The following is a 17,379-nucleotide window of genomic DNA, read 5'->3' on the forward strand; positions in this document are numbered from 1 at the left end:
TAATTTTGCACTATTATAAACTTATCCATTCACCTTGTAGACATGCACTTGGTGGCTTTGATGGAAGCATAATGGTGTCAACCGTTGAAGTGTTTGATCCTCGACATGAAGCATGGATAACCAAGGAACAAATGAATCATCCTAGTCTCGAAGCACAATTGTGTCTACTAACATTAGTTTTAATTGTAATTCAGTGGTACCTGTTCTATGTTGTGCTAATTGAATGTGTCTATATATAATAATCGGTAGGTGGAGATTGGAGAATTATAAAGAAGTAACTTTCTAATGATGTCATATAGAAATTCTTCATAGTATTTTTATCTAATCTTGAATGAATGTTTTTTTATCCTTGACTCTAGATTGTCAACTGTAAAAAAATATATCAGCATTTATTTATTGTTTTTTTATTATAATACATAAAATATTCTTGATTTTGTTATTATTATTTGACTTTTAAATTTGTGTTTGAATGAAATTATAATATTGTGGTTGATGTAGTATATTTAATTTGATGATATTTTAAAGTTTATATTAAATTATAATTATATTTTAATATATTTATTTATATTTTATTTATTATTCTATTATAAAATAATTATTTCGGTTAGATTACGATTAAATTGGTTAAACAAATAAACCAATAAACTAATAGTTAGAACAGTTCGATAACCGATTCGATTTTCAGATCCTTGCTCGTATCATAAAATTCAATAACGGGAGTGTCGTATCAAAGTTGGGTCAATATTTAAAAAAAATTAATCCAAATATGATTAGAAAAAGGGATAATAATGTAACCCAAAAAAAAAAGTTGTTGGCCATATGCCAAGCGTGATTGGTGATCCAATATGAAAGTTTGACATGCTTATTTCATTTGTTTCTAAGATTCACTCAATCATTTCCGACACTCTTCACCACTAAAATTATTGACATGTCTAATTGTTTTTTCCCTTAGGATGATAATTGAATGGAGGGAAAAATAATTGAGCATGCATTATTGTTGTACCGTATTTACCTGAGTTATTATTGCACACACGATTTCAGTCATATTCATCTAAGGTATGATCATGACAATTCACTCTTCTCAAATCTTAATGTTACTCTATTGTATACAACATAAGTGAACATAAGCATTTCGATGATGCTACAATTACTAATTAAGATACCAAACTAAATTACCATTGTTAAATCGCCAAATTACCATTTCATTAAGTTAACCAACACAAAACATAAATATCTATTCTTATATTTAGTTTGACCTAAACCAAAAATAGAAGCCAACTATTACAAAATTAACTTTCACCACTACAACTCACATTGATTCATTTTATGCGCACCCTCTTGGTGCAAACCCGATCCGAGAACCCGCCAAATCAAACACGACCCGAAACCCTTGTTGCTGGATATTCCCAATTATGGATAACCCGCTCATCGTCCCAGCGAACGCGAAACAGTAAGTTCCCTTATCATCCACCGGAATTAGGTAATTCCCGGCTGGAAGTGACACATCGGCACCTCGAAAATGTAGCACTACGGTCGGAACTTTCACTTGCGTCATCCCCGAAAGATCAAAGCAAGTATCAAATAACGAGTATTCGGGTGCCCGTTTCAATCGGGCTGCCCCAACCCGAAAAGCGTCTCTCAAAGCCTCATAAGCGGGTCGGGTCAATCGAGTCACTGAGGTGCCCGAGTCAATAATTACCCCACCATTTCCGGTCCGGTCAAGCCGAAACAAAGAAGCCGAAATTCCACGAACCAGCACCCCGCCAACACTAATTCCCAACAGTTCGACATAGTAAAATGTGTCGAGCTTTGGGTTCTTTAACAACGGAGTGAACCGTGCCGCTCTCGAAACTGCCAAATCACCAAAAACCATTGAAGACGGTTTTGATGAAGCAGCTCGGTCCACTAAACAATAACTGAATTTGTTATTGAACCGGGCACCGGCTTGGGTCGGAAAGGAAAGCATGCCCCGGCCCAGGCCCAAAAGGCCCGCAGCCCCAACAAAGAGCCCCTCGTTGTCATGTCCACAGCCTAAGGCCACGCGCGGGACGCTGGCGCGTCGCCGGAAAGTCAATGTCTCAGTGGCAAAATCGCCGACGGTGAAGGACCCGTCTCCATATGAGACCTGATACTCGCACACCTTTTTCCGGGCGTCGCATCCCGGCGAGTCCAGCTGCCGGCAGAGCGGAGAACCGCAGGGTACTGGGGCAAAGGTCCGGGACCCTTTCGGGTCGAAAACTGGGTCGGACTCTGAGTAGCACTTCTTGCACGGCGCACATTGGAGCCAAACGACGTCGCTTCCGGTGTCGAGCACCATGTAGAGGTAGCGTGGCGGCGTTCCGACGCCGAGGCGCGTGAAGTACTCGCCGCTGCCCTGAGCCAAACCCGAAATGACTGAGCTGCTGAAGCTGAAACCGGGTTGTGATCCGAACCCGGTTTGGTTCTTGGGTGAAGAAGAAAATGGAGCTTTGGAGACGAAGGAAGTTACGATTTTGACCCTAGCAGCGTCCCTTTGGAGCCTTTGGGTAAACAATTCGTGCGGTGTTTTGTTGGAAGAGAGTGCATCGATGTGGTGAAGAGAGACAGAGAGCGAAGCTGATTCGGGTTCCGGGTCGGGTTGCTCGGTTTCGAGTTCGGGCCAATAGAGGGTGGGTTGAGATGGGAGTGGGTGGAGGATAAGGGTTTGGGTTTCTTTGGTGGCGGTGGAGAGTGTGATGAACACTGAGAAGAAGAAGAAGAAGAAGAGAAGAAAAGCTTTGGCCTTTGCTTTCTTCTCTTCCATTTTTGTTTTGGAGAGAGAGAGTGTGTGCAGTGAAGAGAGGGAAAAAAAAGTGTTTGAGAGTTGAGTGGTTGATGAAAGGGGGTGGCAGAGAATAAATAATGCTTAGTGATAGTGTGTGAGGAATGCACTTTCACTCAAGTATCAAGTGTGTTCCCATTTGGTGATTATTTTCTTCTTTTTACTTAATTAATTATTCAAAGTTGCTGTTAGATTTGATGCTATGGGTATGGGAATATATCTCAAAATTTTGCATTTTTGGCTGGGTGATATGTCTTTTTTTTGGGATAAAAATATACTTTTTTTAAAAAGAAAAAAACTTTATCATCATAAATAATTTTAGACAATTATTAGAGTAGTCAAAATAGTATTTCATTTAAGTTTAGTGACATCTAGATTAAGATTGTGTTATGGTAATTAGTAAATTGGAGTGTGAGATTACTAGCTTGTCCATAATAGAAAGATTAGTAGAAAAGTGGTATATGCAAAAGGAAATTATCCTTATATGGTGATTTGGAAAAGTTAATACACATGAAAGAATATAGTAATTCTTGCCTAGGTATAAGCATGTGATGAGATACAAAAATGTACTAGTATTTTTTGATACATTTGTTCGTAGAAGTTGTTGATCTGAATAGCAGGACTAATAAATGATTTAACAGACATTAGATGGCTACAATTCTACAAACTTCTCTTTTAATGAATTGGAAATAATATTGCTAGTAGATTTACAATTGCTATATTTGGTTAATTTAAATAAATTTTTTTTATTAAAAATAGAGAGACTCGAATTTATAACTTTTTAGTTAATGTTCATAAAAAAGTTATGTCATTTAAAAAAATTTACAATATTATAAATATATTAATTAAAAAAAAGTATATTATACATAATAACAAAAAAGAAAAATATACAAGAATCACCAATATTATAAATTACACATAATAATTTTCATTATATAAAAAATACATAGTACAACATACTCAACTTCTACCAAAGTTTTATATTCTATCTAATGACAAAGTGTAACATCATTGGTGAAAAATTTATGTTTGATTACTCTGTTAGTTTTTATAGTTTTACAAAATTTTTAATTAGGTCCTTATACTTTTTTTTTTCTTTCAATTGAGTCCTTGTATCAAAATTTTTTTTTAATTTAGTCTCTATACTTTTTTTTATTTGAATTTTTGCACCAATTTTTTTTAGTTAGGTCCCTATAAAATTAAATCAATTATTGTCAAAAGAGACTTAATTGAGAAAAAAAATTAGTACAGAGATCCAATTAAAGAAAAAAAGTATAAGGACCTAATTAAAAATTTTACAAAACTATAAGGACCAATACAATAATTAAACAAAAAATTTATTTCTTTTCATAATTTAGTATTTAAGAAAAGTGACATATATTCATGAGAATTTAACAATTTCAAAATTTATAGACACAAATATCCAATATATCCAAGTGATCACAAACCTTATGTCATATATTTTCTTTGTTCATTTTATTTGTTGCTAGCTATCTCTTTTTTTAACATATATTTGAATCAATATAATTAAAGAGAACCAAGAGACAGATAGAATATAATATATGTTTAACAAGATATGTAACTTTTCATCAAAGATTAAGATCATGCACTTAAAAGGGTCAAATATAATAAACAAATAAATATTATTTATTCATTATTATTTTTAAGTACATGTCACTTTCTTGATTTATGAATATTTTAACATAAATAAGCAAGACTCCATATACATCAAATAATTGTCAGCACCTCAATATACATGGTGCCACATTATTTGTTTTTTTCCTTAAAACCAAACGAGAAATTTAGGCTTGATTAGAGGACTTATTTGAACAACCACATGCATGGAGAGGGAAATTTGAGATCAAAACCTCACGAATCTATTTCTTTTTAAGAGTGAAAGTGAATGTATTATATTTTGTATTTAGTAAAAGGACAAAATATAGAAAAATGTGTTATTGCCTTTTTTTTTTTTTGTCTTTTTTTCTCTTTATATTTATATTTTTGTCGTGTTATATTTGAACTACTAAATATTTTTAGAAGGATTTCCGAATATAACTATAAATTAATTTATATTAAAGTGTTATTAATAAATTTGACATCAATCATTTTATCAGAAATAGAACATATACAGATCATCACTTATAAAAATAACATTAATTAATAATAATGTGTATTAAAAAAATGTAATAAGTTGAATTCATATATAAAGCTATCTGTGTTCATTAGTTCACCAACCAAATAGTTTAAGAATTGTGATTTTCAGCCTTGAGATCATTATTTCTCGTGATAATTATATTATTGTTTACCCTTATCCATGATCTTGAGTACTTGGACTTCGATTCTTGTTTCTTTTTCAATAGCTTTATTGTTAATTAAATTGAGTAGATAATGTTGGAATGAAAATAAAACTATTAAATTATTTTTCTTTTATTTGCTTTATACTATTTTTTTTTATTTCTAAGGTTTACTAAGGATAGAATTTTTGACCTTTCGAACATAGAATTTTGATACTATATTATGAAATCAATTATTCCAAAAGCTTAAGCTGATGAGAGAAGACAACATTAATGGTTATATCTCTAATATTTTGATTATTTAGTTTATACAAAGAAAAAAGTTAAACTGCCATACAATTGCAATCGGTCACTCTGATCTTATTATTATAGAAGAAGAATTTAACTTAAAAATAAGATCAACCTATATGTCAAGTATATAAAGTCATCAATAAAATAAGATAATTATATAATTCAAGTATTTATTATCTCTACCATTATTGTCTCAATTTTTTTTCTTAATTATTTGATAAAATATAATTTTTTATTTTATATTTTTAAGTGAAATAAAAAAACATAAAAAAATATTGAACGATAAAAATCACGCTTTTACCAAATAATTAAAGAAAAATTTTGAGAGAATCCACTCTCTTATTTATGAGTAGTATCAATAATCTTTACAAAAAATTACAACTAACTCTTATATATATATATATAGGTGGCTTTTTAAGTTCGCCGTCAAATCCCAGGGCTCAACCCTGGACAGGCGGTGGAAACTATCAAGCTGGAGTACGGTAGGGGCAGAGGGAATTTCCGGTGGAGCTCCGCACTTGGCTACCCAGCGTTTACCGTGGGCACGATAACTGGCACACCAGAGGTGCGTCCTTCCCGGTCCTCTCGTACTAGGGAAAGGTCCTCTCAATGCTCAGCTATATTCGAGTAATTATGTTGGAATTGAGTCGTATAGCTTCTCACCTATTATGGCTGGGACCTTTTATGGCGGATATTGGTGCACAAACCCCAGGTGGCGAAGAGCCGACATCGAGGTGCCAAACCTTCCCGTCGATGTGAGCTCTTGGGGAAGATCAGCCTATATATATATATATATATATATACTATAACATAAAAGTTTTTTTTAGTATTTTTATTTTTACTATTAAAAATTTGTTAAATACATAAAAAAATAAAAAAAAATTATTAAATTTTTTTTATCGATTTAATGACACATAAACAAACACTAAATTTCATTATATTTATTTGTTATATATCTTGCTCTCATTTTTTTCCTTTTGGCAGAAAAATATTTTATTCATGAAAAAGTCATTCAACACTTATATATAATAAAAAAAATATTAAATCTAACTCTAAAAAAGCATATTAGCTAGATTCGTTCTATGTTAAACTAAAACACCAGAGAAATTCAAAATTGGATTAAAAAAAATCTTAACTTAAAGAAATAAATGGACAAATATAAATCTCTTTTATTTTTAGGTCTACATATAAAAAAATGCAACATGATAAGATATATTTTCTTTAAATTTGAATAAATTTAAACTATTTCTTCATTTGAATATATTTTCACGAACAAAACACTTTCTCCAAAGTACTTTTTTTTCCCAAATCCAAAAAATTTGAACCTAAACCAACAAACCAAGACTACCCATAACAGGAGAAAAATAAAGATACCATAAAAGGAAAAATATTAGGATCAATTTTTTCTATATTATAAACGCATGTGTGATATTTAATGATATTTTAGTAGTATTGTATTTTACTCTGTTATAAAACGTCATCAACATTTTGTGGGTGGGTGAGCTTTTTTTTAATAAAAAAAAAAAGCAAAATGGCGTCCACAGATTGCATAATTTTTTTTTTAAATTTAGCATGGACAAAATATCAGTATTATATAAAAAATATTTTTTTAATTTTATTATGGATAAAACGTCGGCGATGTATTGTATATTTATTTTTTTTAATTGACAAAAAAAAATATCAGTGACATTTTGATTGAAGACATATTTTTAAATTATTTTTCGGTCAAAACGTCATTGACGTATTGCAAAAAAAATAAAAAACGTGGATGACGTTTTGTGAAAACGTTAGGGATGTTTTGTACTAGAAGGAATAAAAAAATATAAAATTAACTATAAAAGAAGTTTTAGATTGTGCTAAAACGCAAAAATAGAGTATGAGAATAAAGTTCTAAATAGAAATGGAGTGACGAGAGCTTTATTCTACAAAATATTCTCAATTTGAGAGAGTGAAAAAAGTTCGTGAATGAGTGTGATAAGTATATAAAATAGAGGGTTATATTAATTTTAAAATATACTACAATGGTCAGATTTTATCTCATACACATGAAGGCGTGAGTTTTTCATGTGAAAATCCATGTGTTATTGTTGTTCTTCTTTCAATAACATATAAAGGACTTAAGAGTATACTTTTTCAAAGTGTAGATCATCAAGTGCAAAAAAAAGTTATAAATATTCTGTACAGATAGCCTGTGTTAGTATTTGGTGGTTTCGACCAATTTCAAATAATGCATGTGACTGATGAGTCTTGTATGCAAAGAATATTTTTTATCTATCATCAAACTAGAGTATGGGCCTCACTTATCGAGTTGTATGTTGAGTTCGAATAAATCAATGATATTGATTTTCCAGAACTCAACATAGACTGGGTGGGTTATAATACTAGGTGGGTTAACATTAACACTGAGTCACTAACAATAATTAATTTACTGAAACTAACCCTAACACTAACTAATACCTATACTAACACCGGTACTATTACTAACAATTAATTAACTTACTATTAACTAATAACAAAATAACCTAAAAAATTACAAAATCTTATCCAATTTTTTAAAAATTTTTGTTCACGCTTTCAGTTCAAAAAACAAAAAAAAAAAGAGCAATAACTAAGACATACAAATATTTACTTGAATGACTTTGGTTTAGTTGTGGTGACTGATAAATATGGATGCTGTCGTTTTACTTGTTTTTGGTGGATTTGCTTATTTTTGGTGGAGTAAGAATGACAATGATAAAAGAGAACCGTTTTGTGGAACTAGAAAGAGAAAAAGAAGAAATGAAAAAAATGATTACTAAGGTGAAAAAGTTTTATGCTGAAAAGAGAGAGCCCGTCAGCCACATGTTAACTATGCATAGAAAACGTCATTGACGTTTTGTGCAAAACGTCGCCGACGTTTTGTTAAAGAAGATAGTGATGTGGATAGAAAAATGGCGGTAACATTTTCCTGTAGCCATCAGAAATCCCTACAACGGCGTCAAACACTGTTTTTTGGGTATTTTGGAGGATTACACCAATTTGAGCCCAATATTAGAAATAAAAAAGCTCTAAAAATCACATCACAAAAGGATTATTAAAAATAAAAAAAAAACTAAAAAATAAATCAATCTCAAATAGAAAGTAAGACAAAGGAAAGAGAAGTAGTGGAGAGAAAATGAAGAAAAAAAAAATTCAGAAGAAAAAAGAGTGTAGTAAAAAAATTAAGAATGAGGATGAAAAAAATAAAAAAAAAGACACACAGAAACACAAAAAACAATACGAAAATAGAATTAATAGAAAAGAGGATTTTTTATTAGACCTGTAAAAAATTTGTTTTTAGCAACTTAGACCACTTGAATAGAATTTTTTACTAAATATTTAAAGAACTTGTCTTTGACAATCTAGATTAAAAGGTTGAAAATTTGAAAAAACTAACACTAAGAATTACTTTAAGCAAGATCTTTCAAATTTTTTCATATAATAAGCAAAATAAATTATTCACCTCATTTGATCACACAAAAAAAACGTGCACAGTATAAAGCAATTCAAAAATTTTTATTTGTCAAAAGTTGTTAAATTATCTCACAAAAAATGTTTAAATAGACTCATATCAGATTAGTCTAAAAGTAGGCCAAAAAGTCTTTTCATAAACCAAGTCCAACCAAATTAAATTACAAGGCTTAGAATAATACTAGTCATAACTAATTTTTGTTATGTTAAATCAACTTGATTGAATTTGATTAGCAAAAAAAATTAAATATATAGAATATCTAAATTGTCTTTCCAAACAAGTATCAGGAAGTGAGGAGAAAAATGGAGGGTAACTCTCTTGCAAAATTGAGGTAGAGATAGTTAGGGGTGGTAATGGATAGGGTAAAATAGAGTTTGGAACTAACTCTAACCCTACTTGCAGGTTGAGATTTTTATATAAACTCAACTCTACTCTATTTGCGGGTTGAGAATATCCCAACCCTAACCCTATCTGTTCTTAATCTATGGGTACCCGATTTTACTCGCGAGTTACAAAAAAGATGCAACATTATTATATAACTTGATGATAATTTAAAATAGAACTGACTTTTATGTAAAAGAAAAAAGTATTAAATTATCAATTAAAAATCTTTTATATTTAGTGAAAAATTTTTGATTCAACATCACTTAAAACATATTTTTGCATAAGTATATAATATATACGTATATAAAGTGTGAGTTGATTGAATAGAGTTGATGTTTAACCTGCACCTTATCCAACTTACACAAAAATTCTACCCGCATCTTATCCTATCCATTATGAATTAAATTGACAATCCTACTAGATGGAATGAGGTCAAATTGAGTACCACAAATAAAATGCATATTGTCACCCCCTAGTGACAGCCCTCCCATCAAGACAATCTCGTTGAGAATAAGAGAGAAATAAAAGAGCATCTGTTTATTTCGCTCATATTCTCATTTTGTACAAGTATACAACTAACAAGTTGGTTTTTCATTTAGCTAGCTATTAAAAATAAATAAATAAATATATTAAACTCATATTAATAAATTATGTATAAAGTTATAGATATCCGATCCTGGTGATAGTGATTGATCATGGCATATATATTTACGAAAAGAGTAACATAAACTATAGAAAGCAGGCTTCAATTAATTTCTTCCGCCCAAATCGCTAAGTAATGTAATTGAGTAATTCAATGTGAAAGAGATCTTCATAGTCATAATATAATACTAGTAATTCTTTTGCCTTGGAAAATATGTAGTCCTCATCACCAAAAAAGACTCGGATACATTTAAATAAAGGGAGAAAAGTTATTGTAAAATCACACACGGGACCTTCTAACTATCCGTTTGTTTAAAAAGGATTTATCAATCTAAAAATTTTAAACAAGTTTTTTTTTTTATATTTATTTAAGGGCAGAAATTGACCTTGCTACTGGTCTTAGGTTGTGACCAATATATAATATTAGGGCAGATAAGATATTTCGGAAAATGCAAAAAAAATCAGCAATTAAAATGCATAGTATAACACCTTCAATCACGTGAGTCAATTTCCGAATGAAGCTGAACTATGCATGTAGATCTATTGGTCTATGTTCAAGTACCTGCTCCCCACATTATTACAGTATATTTAGTGGGTAAATATCAATAAATTATTGTCATGAAATCAATTATCAACCTCTAAATTATGTATAGGTTTATTTCTTTGTATTAAGTTCTTTTGGCATAACAAAGTTAAAATTTAGATATTTTAATTATATAAATTCTAATATTATATTTTAAATATTCTTAAATTTTGTCTTTTGTAATTTATTAGCCATCAATAAACCTTTAAATGGAACTTAAATCTGTGACGGATTAGTCATTAACTTATCAGATTAAAAAATACCATGGACATAAAAAAAAAGAGAGAGTTAAATTTTCATTATCTGCAAATAGTCTTTCACTTCAGATAAATTTTAGGGTAAAACACATGCATAAACTAAATACATAACAATATTTCAAAGCATAAAAACGTAAATCAAAACTACCTGATTCGATTTATATACATGGAAGAAATGTTTTCAACTACTTGTTTTAAATTATTTTAGCACCATGTAATTCGAATCATATTAATTTGATTTAATACTATAATAGCTAATTTGAATTCAATGAATTCGATTTTATAGAATTATGAACGAAAACATACATATAACATTATTTAGTTTGAAACTTTCATATAATATTATTATGTGTTTGGTTCAGGGGCAGTGCTAGGTACAAGAAAAGGGGGACAATGACCTCTCTAATTTTAATTTTTTACATGTAAATTATATGTAAATTTTAGTTTAGTCCCCCTTTAAAATTTTATTTTAGTCTTATTTTATTGTGTAAATATTTTTTACTCCCTTTAATATTTCTTCTAGTTCCGCCCTGGTTTGGTTTATGCATGTGCAGGTTTTACCCTAAATTTTATTCAGTTTTTATATACACATCCTCTTAAAATACCTGTTGACTTTAATATCAAAATTCTTTGCATATATTTCTTAACCGTCGCCCTAAAAAAAAACAGCAGTTCGAGGTGTTTTAACACCTCATTTTCAAGCGTCACAATTCACTTTCAAGTACATTTTGGTATACATATATATATGTTTTTTCTTACCAACTTATAATTTTAAAACAGATGATTTCATAGCAAATTAGTGTAGGAGAATATATTAACAAATCAAATAGTGGCATCCAAATTAAAGAGGCAAGTAAGCAACGAATCCGGTAATTTTTTAAAAAATGACAATTTAATAATAAATTTTGAAAATACATTAAGTGTTAACAATTTTAGCCAAACTCTTATGTATATACTCTATTTGTTTTAAAATAAGGTTAACTATGATTTTGAGTCATATAGGCCAAAAAAATTTTTTTGTACCTAACTTTTTTTTGCATACAAAATCGCCCTAAAGTTTAACTTGGTTTTAAAATTGTCCTTACCTTAAGGATCAAAGTCGTACGAAGATGGCGGTGGAGTGGAGGCAGATGTGGATCGTGGACAGCTTTTTTTTCTTCTTCTTCCCCTTTCGTAGGAGAAAAAACACTCTCTTTCTTTTATTTATCTTTTTTTATTTATTTAATATTTTTTTGTTACGAATAATTTGGTCCAAAATTTTAATATTTAACTAAAAATAATGATTTTAAAACTTAGTTCTAAATTTTAAAGACGGTTTTGTATGCAAAAAAAAGTTAGAGACGAAAAAAATTTTCAACATATACCTTAGGGACCAAAATCTTACTTAACCCTTTAAAATAAGTGTCATTTTTATTTTTTGGGTTCATTGAAAAATTAATTTTTTTAATGAAACAAAAAATAAAATAAAAGCAATACTTATTTTAAAATTGAGGGAGTATATAATTGCTACTAAAAAACTAATTAACAATGGGAGAACAAATAATACTCTTATTAAGTAGTTGAACGACCCAGGAGTATAATTAATTCTACATTTTTTACATAACCGGATAAAAAAAAAAGGACAATAATTCATAACATCCATAATTGCTTACTGTTGTTGTTTTTTTTTTTTTTTTAATTTAGGGTTGGATGGATTAGACAACCCAATTCAAGGTATTACTTACTCATCCACACTATATTCACATACACAATATTAAAAATTTTATTTACTATTTGACATCAATAAATTTCGCATCTAAATGCATTCATTATAGGTCATAGAAGATGACCACTACACTAAAATCTTACATAAAAAGAACAAAAGTTACTTAGATGGCTTACCCAGGCCAAGATCAAAACTGGCCCCATTATAATAACTCTTTAATTCTAGCATCAATAGTTGAAGTTAAAGTCACCATATCAATTCTCAACTATACACTTTAAAACATGTACCTTAACACTTTAATAATATTCAGTGAAAAGTTATTGGCAGTACCCAAATTTAAAATGATAATAGTTTTTTTGAAAAAAAAAAAAATCAGAAACAATAAAATATGGTAGGTTGTATAAAAGGGTCCGGTAGCGTTTGGTGGAGAGACAGAGACGGAAAGACTGAGACTGAAAGACAGAGACTAAGAAACAGAGATTAAAACAAATTTCAGTATTCTGTTTGGTGCAAAGTGGGAGACAAAAATTAAAACAAGAATAAAATTCTAATTTAATTTGTACAAAGGGTAAAATTGGAATTAATTAATTGAAATGAAAATATAAAAATTTTAGTCCCCTGTGTCCCTACTTTTTGGAGGTACTGAAATACTGAAATTTTGAGAACAGAAACAAAAATTTTAATACGAATCTCTAAATCAACAAACATGATACTGAGTGTCAGTCTCTCAATCTCTTTCTCAGTAACTTCAAAACAAACGTTAGGTTAGTGGCAATTTAAATTTGTTCTTTTGATTAATAATAATATATTATTATTATGACTATTTTTTGGCATAAAAGCATGTACTATTGAAGGGCACATTTCCAGATTGTGGGGCAATAAGAAGCATTAAATTAAAACATAAAAAGGGAAAAAAGAAAGAAAGGTAGGAGGAATCAAATGAAAAGAAAGAATATATAAAGTGGTGTAGACATTATGCATTTATACTCTCAACAACACATGCAGATAAAAATAAATAAATAAATAAATAAATAAATAATAAAAACGAATGAAAAAAAGCACAAAAGATATTCCCAACTCAATCATGTGTAACCAAAACTTATTGTTTGAACTTTTTGGGTGGACATATGGATAAGGTAAAACTTTTTTCTTTTCCTTTACAAATAATGGTGCTTTATTATTATTGAGCTCTAAGCTAGCAAAAATAAAAATCTACACAAATTAAAATAAATTAAATACATATATAACGTATTAAATCATAACACAATTATTTGAGTTGTCAAAATAGTAATAAGATGAAAAATTATTTTTATATATAAATACTTTTTTAATTCGTTGTTTGCACTTCTAAAAATAATAATGGAGGTTAAAAAAAAGGATTTTTTTTTTCATTATTACAAATAGAAATGATGTACCATATATATCAATTATTAGATTTTATGAACAATCTTGTATTTTGATTAGAAGTTCCACATTGAAGAACTTAGGGTTATATATAGGATCCTGGTTGTAATATTTAAAATAAAATTTCTGAATATCAAAATTATCTCTTACATTTTGAAATTAAGTCTTTTATTGAATTTTAAGGGTTCATAAAATATTGAGTGTTTAGACACAAGATATTAAAGTATACTAATTATTTATTCGTGATTGTCCTTAGTGATTGGTTCTATGTCAAAATAACCTACTTTTGAATAAAAGTAAAAAAAAATTGTAAATATTTATCTTCATTATTGTTTGCAATTAATTTTTTTCAAATTTATTCTTACAATTTGCTAAACAAAAATTATCACTATTGATTAAATAAATTAAATTAGCATATACATATTACATAACTAACTAACCAATTATATATATATACTTTATATTTTTCTTTTCATGAATTCTTTCTATTTCAATCCATACACTTTATATTTTTGGTCAAGGACCTGGACTAATAAAAGCCCAAAGCCCAAAGTCCAAATCAGAACCCGCACAACTTTTTTTTAGTCATAGCAGCAGCTACAATTCCTCAATATGGTGGCGCAGCGGTGATGACATCAATAAACCCTCCCACAACTTTTTTTTGGTATTGTCCTTTGTTTTTTGGTCAACGGTATTATACAAATATTTGTTGTTTAGTAATGGACCTCTAAAAAGTCATAAGGCCCTATATCATTAGCAATTCTAAATTATTTGCATGATTTGGATCTATGCCCATTAACAAAATTGGACTCATCAGCTTTTGACCCATTAAGACCTTACAATACCACCTTTCAATACCATTAAAAAATGTACACAAGTCCTGACCAAAAATCAAAAGTACACAAGTTGACAAAAACATATCATAATACTTTGGGCCTTTGGGGTACATTATTTCCAAGTTAATAAAAGTTGTTCCCATATAACCAAGTTGGGTTGGTCTAGTGGTTAGCTCACTAGTCCGCTTAAGCAAGTGTCGGGGGTTCGAATCCCGCCTTGTGCATGCAGCAACCCATTGGCCAGCGGCAAACCCTTAAATGGAGCTCAGTACCGCGACGGATTAGTCCTTGACCTGCCGGGTTGGGGGATACCGTGGGAAACCAAAAAAAAAAAAAAAAAAAAGTTGTTCCCATATAATTAAGCGGTGGATTCTATGACATTTTTTATTGTGGTGCCTAAATTACCTAACTTGTTTTTATAAGTAAAAAATAAAATGTATAAAATAAAAGTAAAATATTTAAAGTTTATTAAATATTATTTCTTTATCTTTTTTAGTAAGTTAGGTACTATGTCTTAGGTACCATAGCATTTACCTAACTAAATTAGGTTGGTCAAATAGTTAGCAACGAATCAGTCATTAGCCTGTGAAATTAAAAGATATTATAAAAAACCAAAAACAAAAAAAAAATTTCGATTTAGGGATGTCCTATGGTCTCTTGACCTAGTTAGTTTTGAATTTCTTGATGGCTATGTCAAACAGATCCTAGGCGAGGATGAGTTGTTATTTTGTAGGAAGAAATTAAAAAACCTTTTATGAAAAATTGTTGTTTGTAAAATATATAAATAAAATTATATATTTTTTAAATATTAAAAAAGGTTAAATATATAGTAGTGATATTTCTATTTTCCGTCTTTATCTTTATTTATTTGCAAAATCGTAGAAATTTCGTAAAACTCCATTTACTCTTGCATGGATAATTCTTAGATATATATTTTTTTGAGTAAAGTATCGTTTTTGTCCTCAATGTTTGGGGTAAGTTATATTTATGTCCCTAACGTTTAAATTGTCCTATTTGTATCATTAAAATTTATAAAAGTGATTCAATGTTATCCTACTATCAATTATACTAACAAATCAGATTATATTTTTCAATTATTCTTACTTGGATGTATTCATTCTCAATTAGGTCTCACTTGGATGTGATCGATTTTAATATTATACCCACTATTTGTGTTTAGATTCAATTATGTCCTTAGAAAAGTGAATTATGTGAATGTTGTAGGAATTAGTTTTAACATTGATAAGCTATTTTTCGGAGTAGATCATCGATTCTATCCCAAACATTTATATTCTAACTTTAAGAAGAGATTTTTAAAACTCAAACTAGAGCGTTCATGATGTGTAATTGACGGCAGGATAACATTGAATCACTTTTACAAACGTTAGGGATACAAATAGGACGATTTAAACGTTAGAGACACAAATAGAATTTACCCAAAACATTGGGGACAAAAACGATACTTTACTCTATATTTTTTTACCATCCCAATCCTTTGCTCAACTTGATTAACAGTTTCTTGAAATTTATTGAATCCTTTATAGTTTTTCTTAGGCATAATATTTTATATGTAATACCCTAATATTTAAATTCTTATACTCGAGTCATAAGTCAATGATAGTAAGGTGGTACGACTCACAAGGTGGATTAAAATACACATATATCTATATAATTGAAAGGAGTTATTTAACGAGAAGTCTGAAAAGGAGCAAAATAAAATCGCAATCGAAAACACTCTCGTATCGAAGAAAAGAAGATAAAACGTATTTGGATAGCGAATAAAAATAAGGTATAACAATAAGGAAGAATAGAATAAAGACAAGGTACATATATGTATATAGACATGAATATAATAGCCACTAGTCACAATCTGAGAAGTTTAGGCCGACTAAGGTACAGTAATAAAATCAGTTGACAACAGTAATTTTTCTATCTCTCCCAAAATATACATCAAAGTCTCTATAGACACGTTTTCAAAAGGAAATAAATACATAATAAAAGATTTTCAAAATAAGTTCAGAGAGATTCTAAACAAAAGTAAAACAGAGTCCAACGATCTTCGCCATCTTTCAGATAAACCACAACTCACTGCTGAGCACCTAGACCTGCATATAAAAAATAGAGAATATGTAGGGAATGAGAACCCCCGATCCATGGATTTCCAGTATGGTAAAAGTACCAAATAAATATAATGCACTATAATAAGAACTCACTAAGCATCCTAATCTCCCTTTCATCAATTATTCACCCTAGGTTCTCACTAATCCATAACTTAGGCAATTGTCCTAGGGGATACTAAATCTAATTCAATCTCTCATCTTTCCCGACCTTCCAAAGTTTTCAACTTCCAATTCATTGCAGAACCATGACCAGAACCAACACCAGCTAATTTGACTTAGTAATTATATATCAATACTTCACATTTTCACCTGAAGCAAGTGAAATCACTTCACTGCGTCTATCCAGGAAACTCAAATAATCTCTTTCAGTATTCATCATTATTAATCAGTTATCTCTTCATTTCATTTCAACAAAGACAGTCCTCAGCGTCAACCAACACCAACATGAGGGACCTCTCAGTTGTACAAACACAAACAATGCAAACAAGTAATACACAAGTAAGGCAATTAATGCAAGTAAGCAAGTAGCAGTTAAGCATGTAACATATTCAATTTGGCAAACTCATAATTAAG

At 29.7% G+C, this 17,379-nt stretch overlaps 1 protein-coding gene across 1 annotated transcript; it reads right to left on the reverse strand.

Annotated features, from left to right (window-relative positions):
* Positions 1 to 1,172: 1,172 nt before the first annotated feature.
* On the reverse strand, positions 1,173 to 2,933 carry LOC112726512 (aspartyl protease family protein 2). Its single transcript, XM_025775923.3, has one exon. The coding sequence runs from the start codon at positions 2,780 to 2,782 to the stop codon at positions 1,325 to 1,327; it is 1,458 nt and encodes a 485-aa protein (XP_025631708.1). The 5' UTR covers positions 2,783 to 2,933; the 3' UTR covers positions 1,173 to 1,324.
* Between the last annotated feature and the right edge of the window lie 14,446 nt (positions 2,934 to 17,379).

The sequence above is a fragment of the Arachis hypogaea genome, chromosome 12 (genome assembly GCF_003086295.3).
Source record: "Arachis hypogaea cultivar Tifrunner chromosome 12, arahy.Tifrunner.gnm2.J5K5, whole genome shotgun sequence".
Classification (NCBI taxonomy): Eukaryota; Viridiplantae; Streptophyta; class Magnoliopsida; order Fabales; family Fabaceae; genus Arachis; species Arachis hypogaea.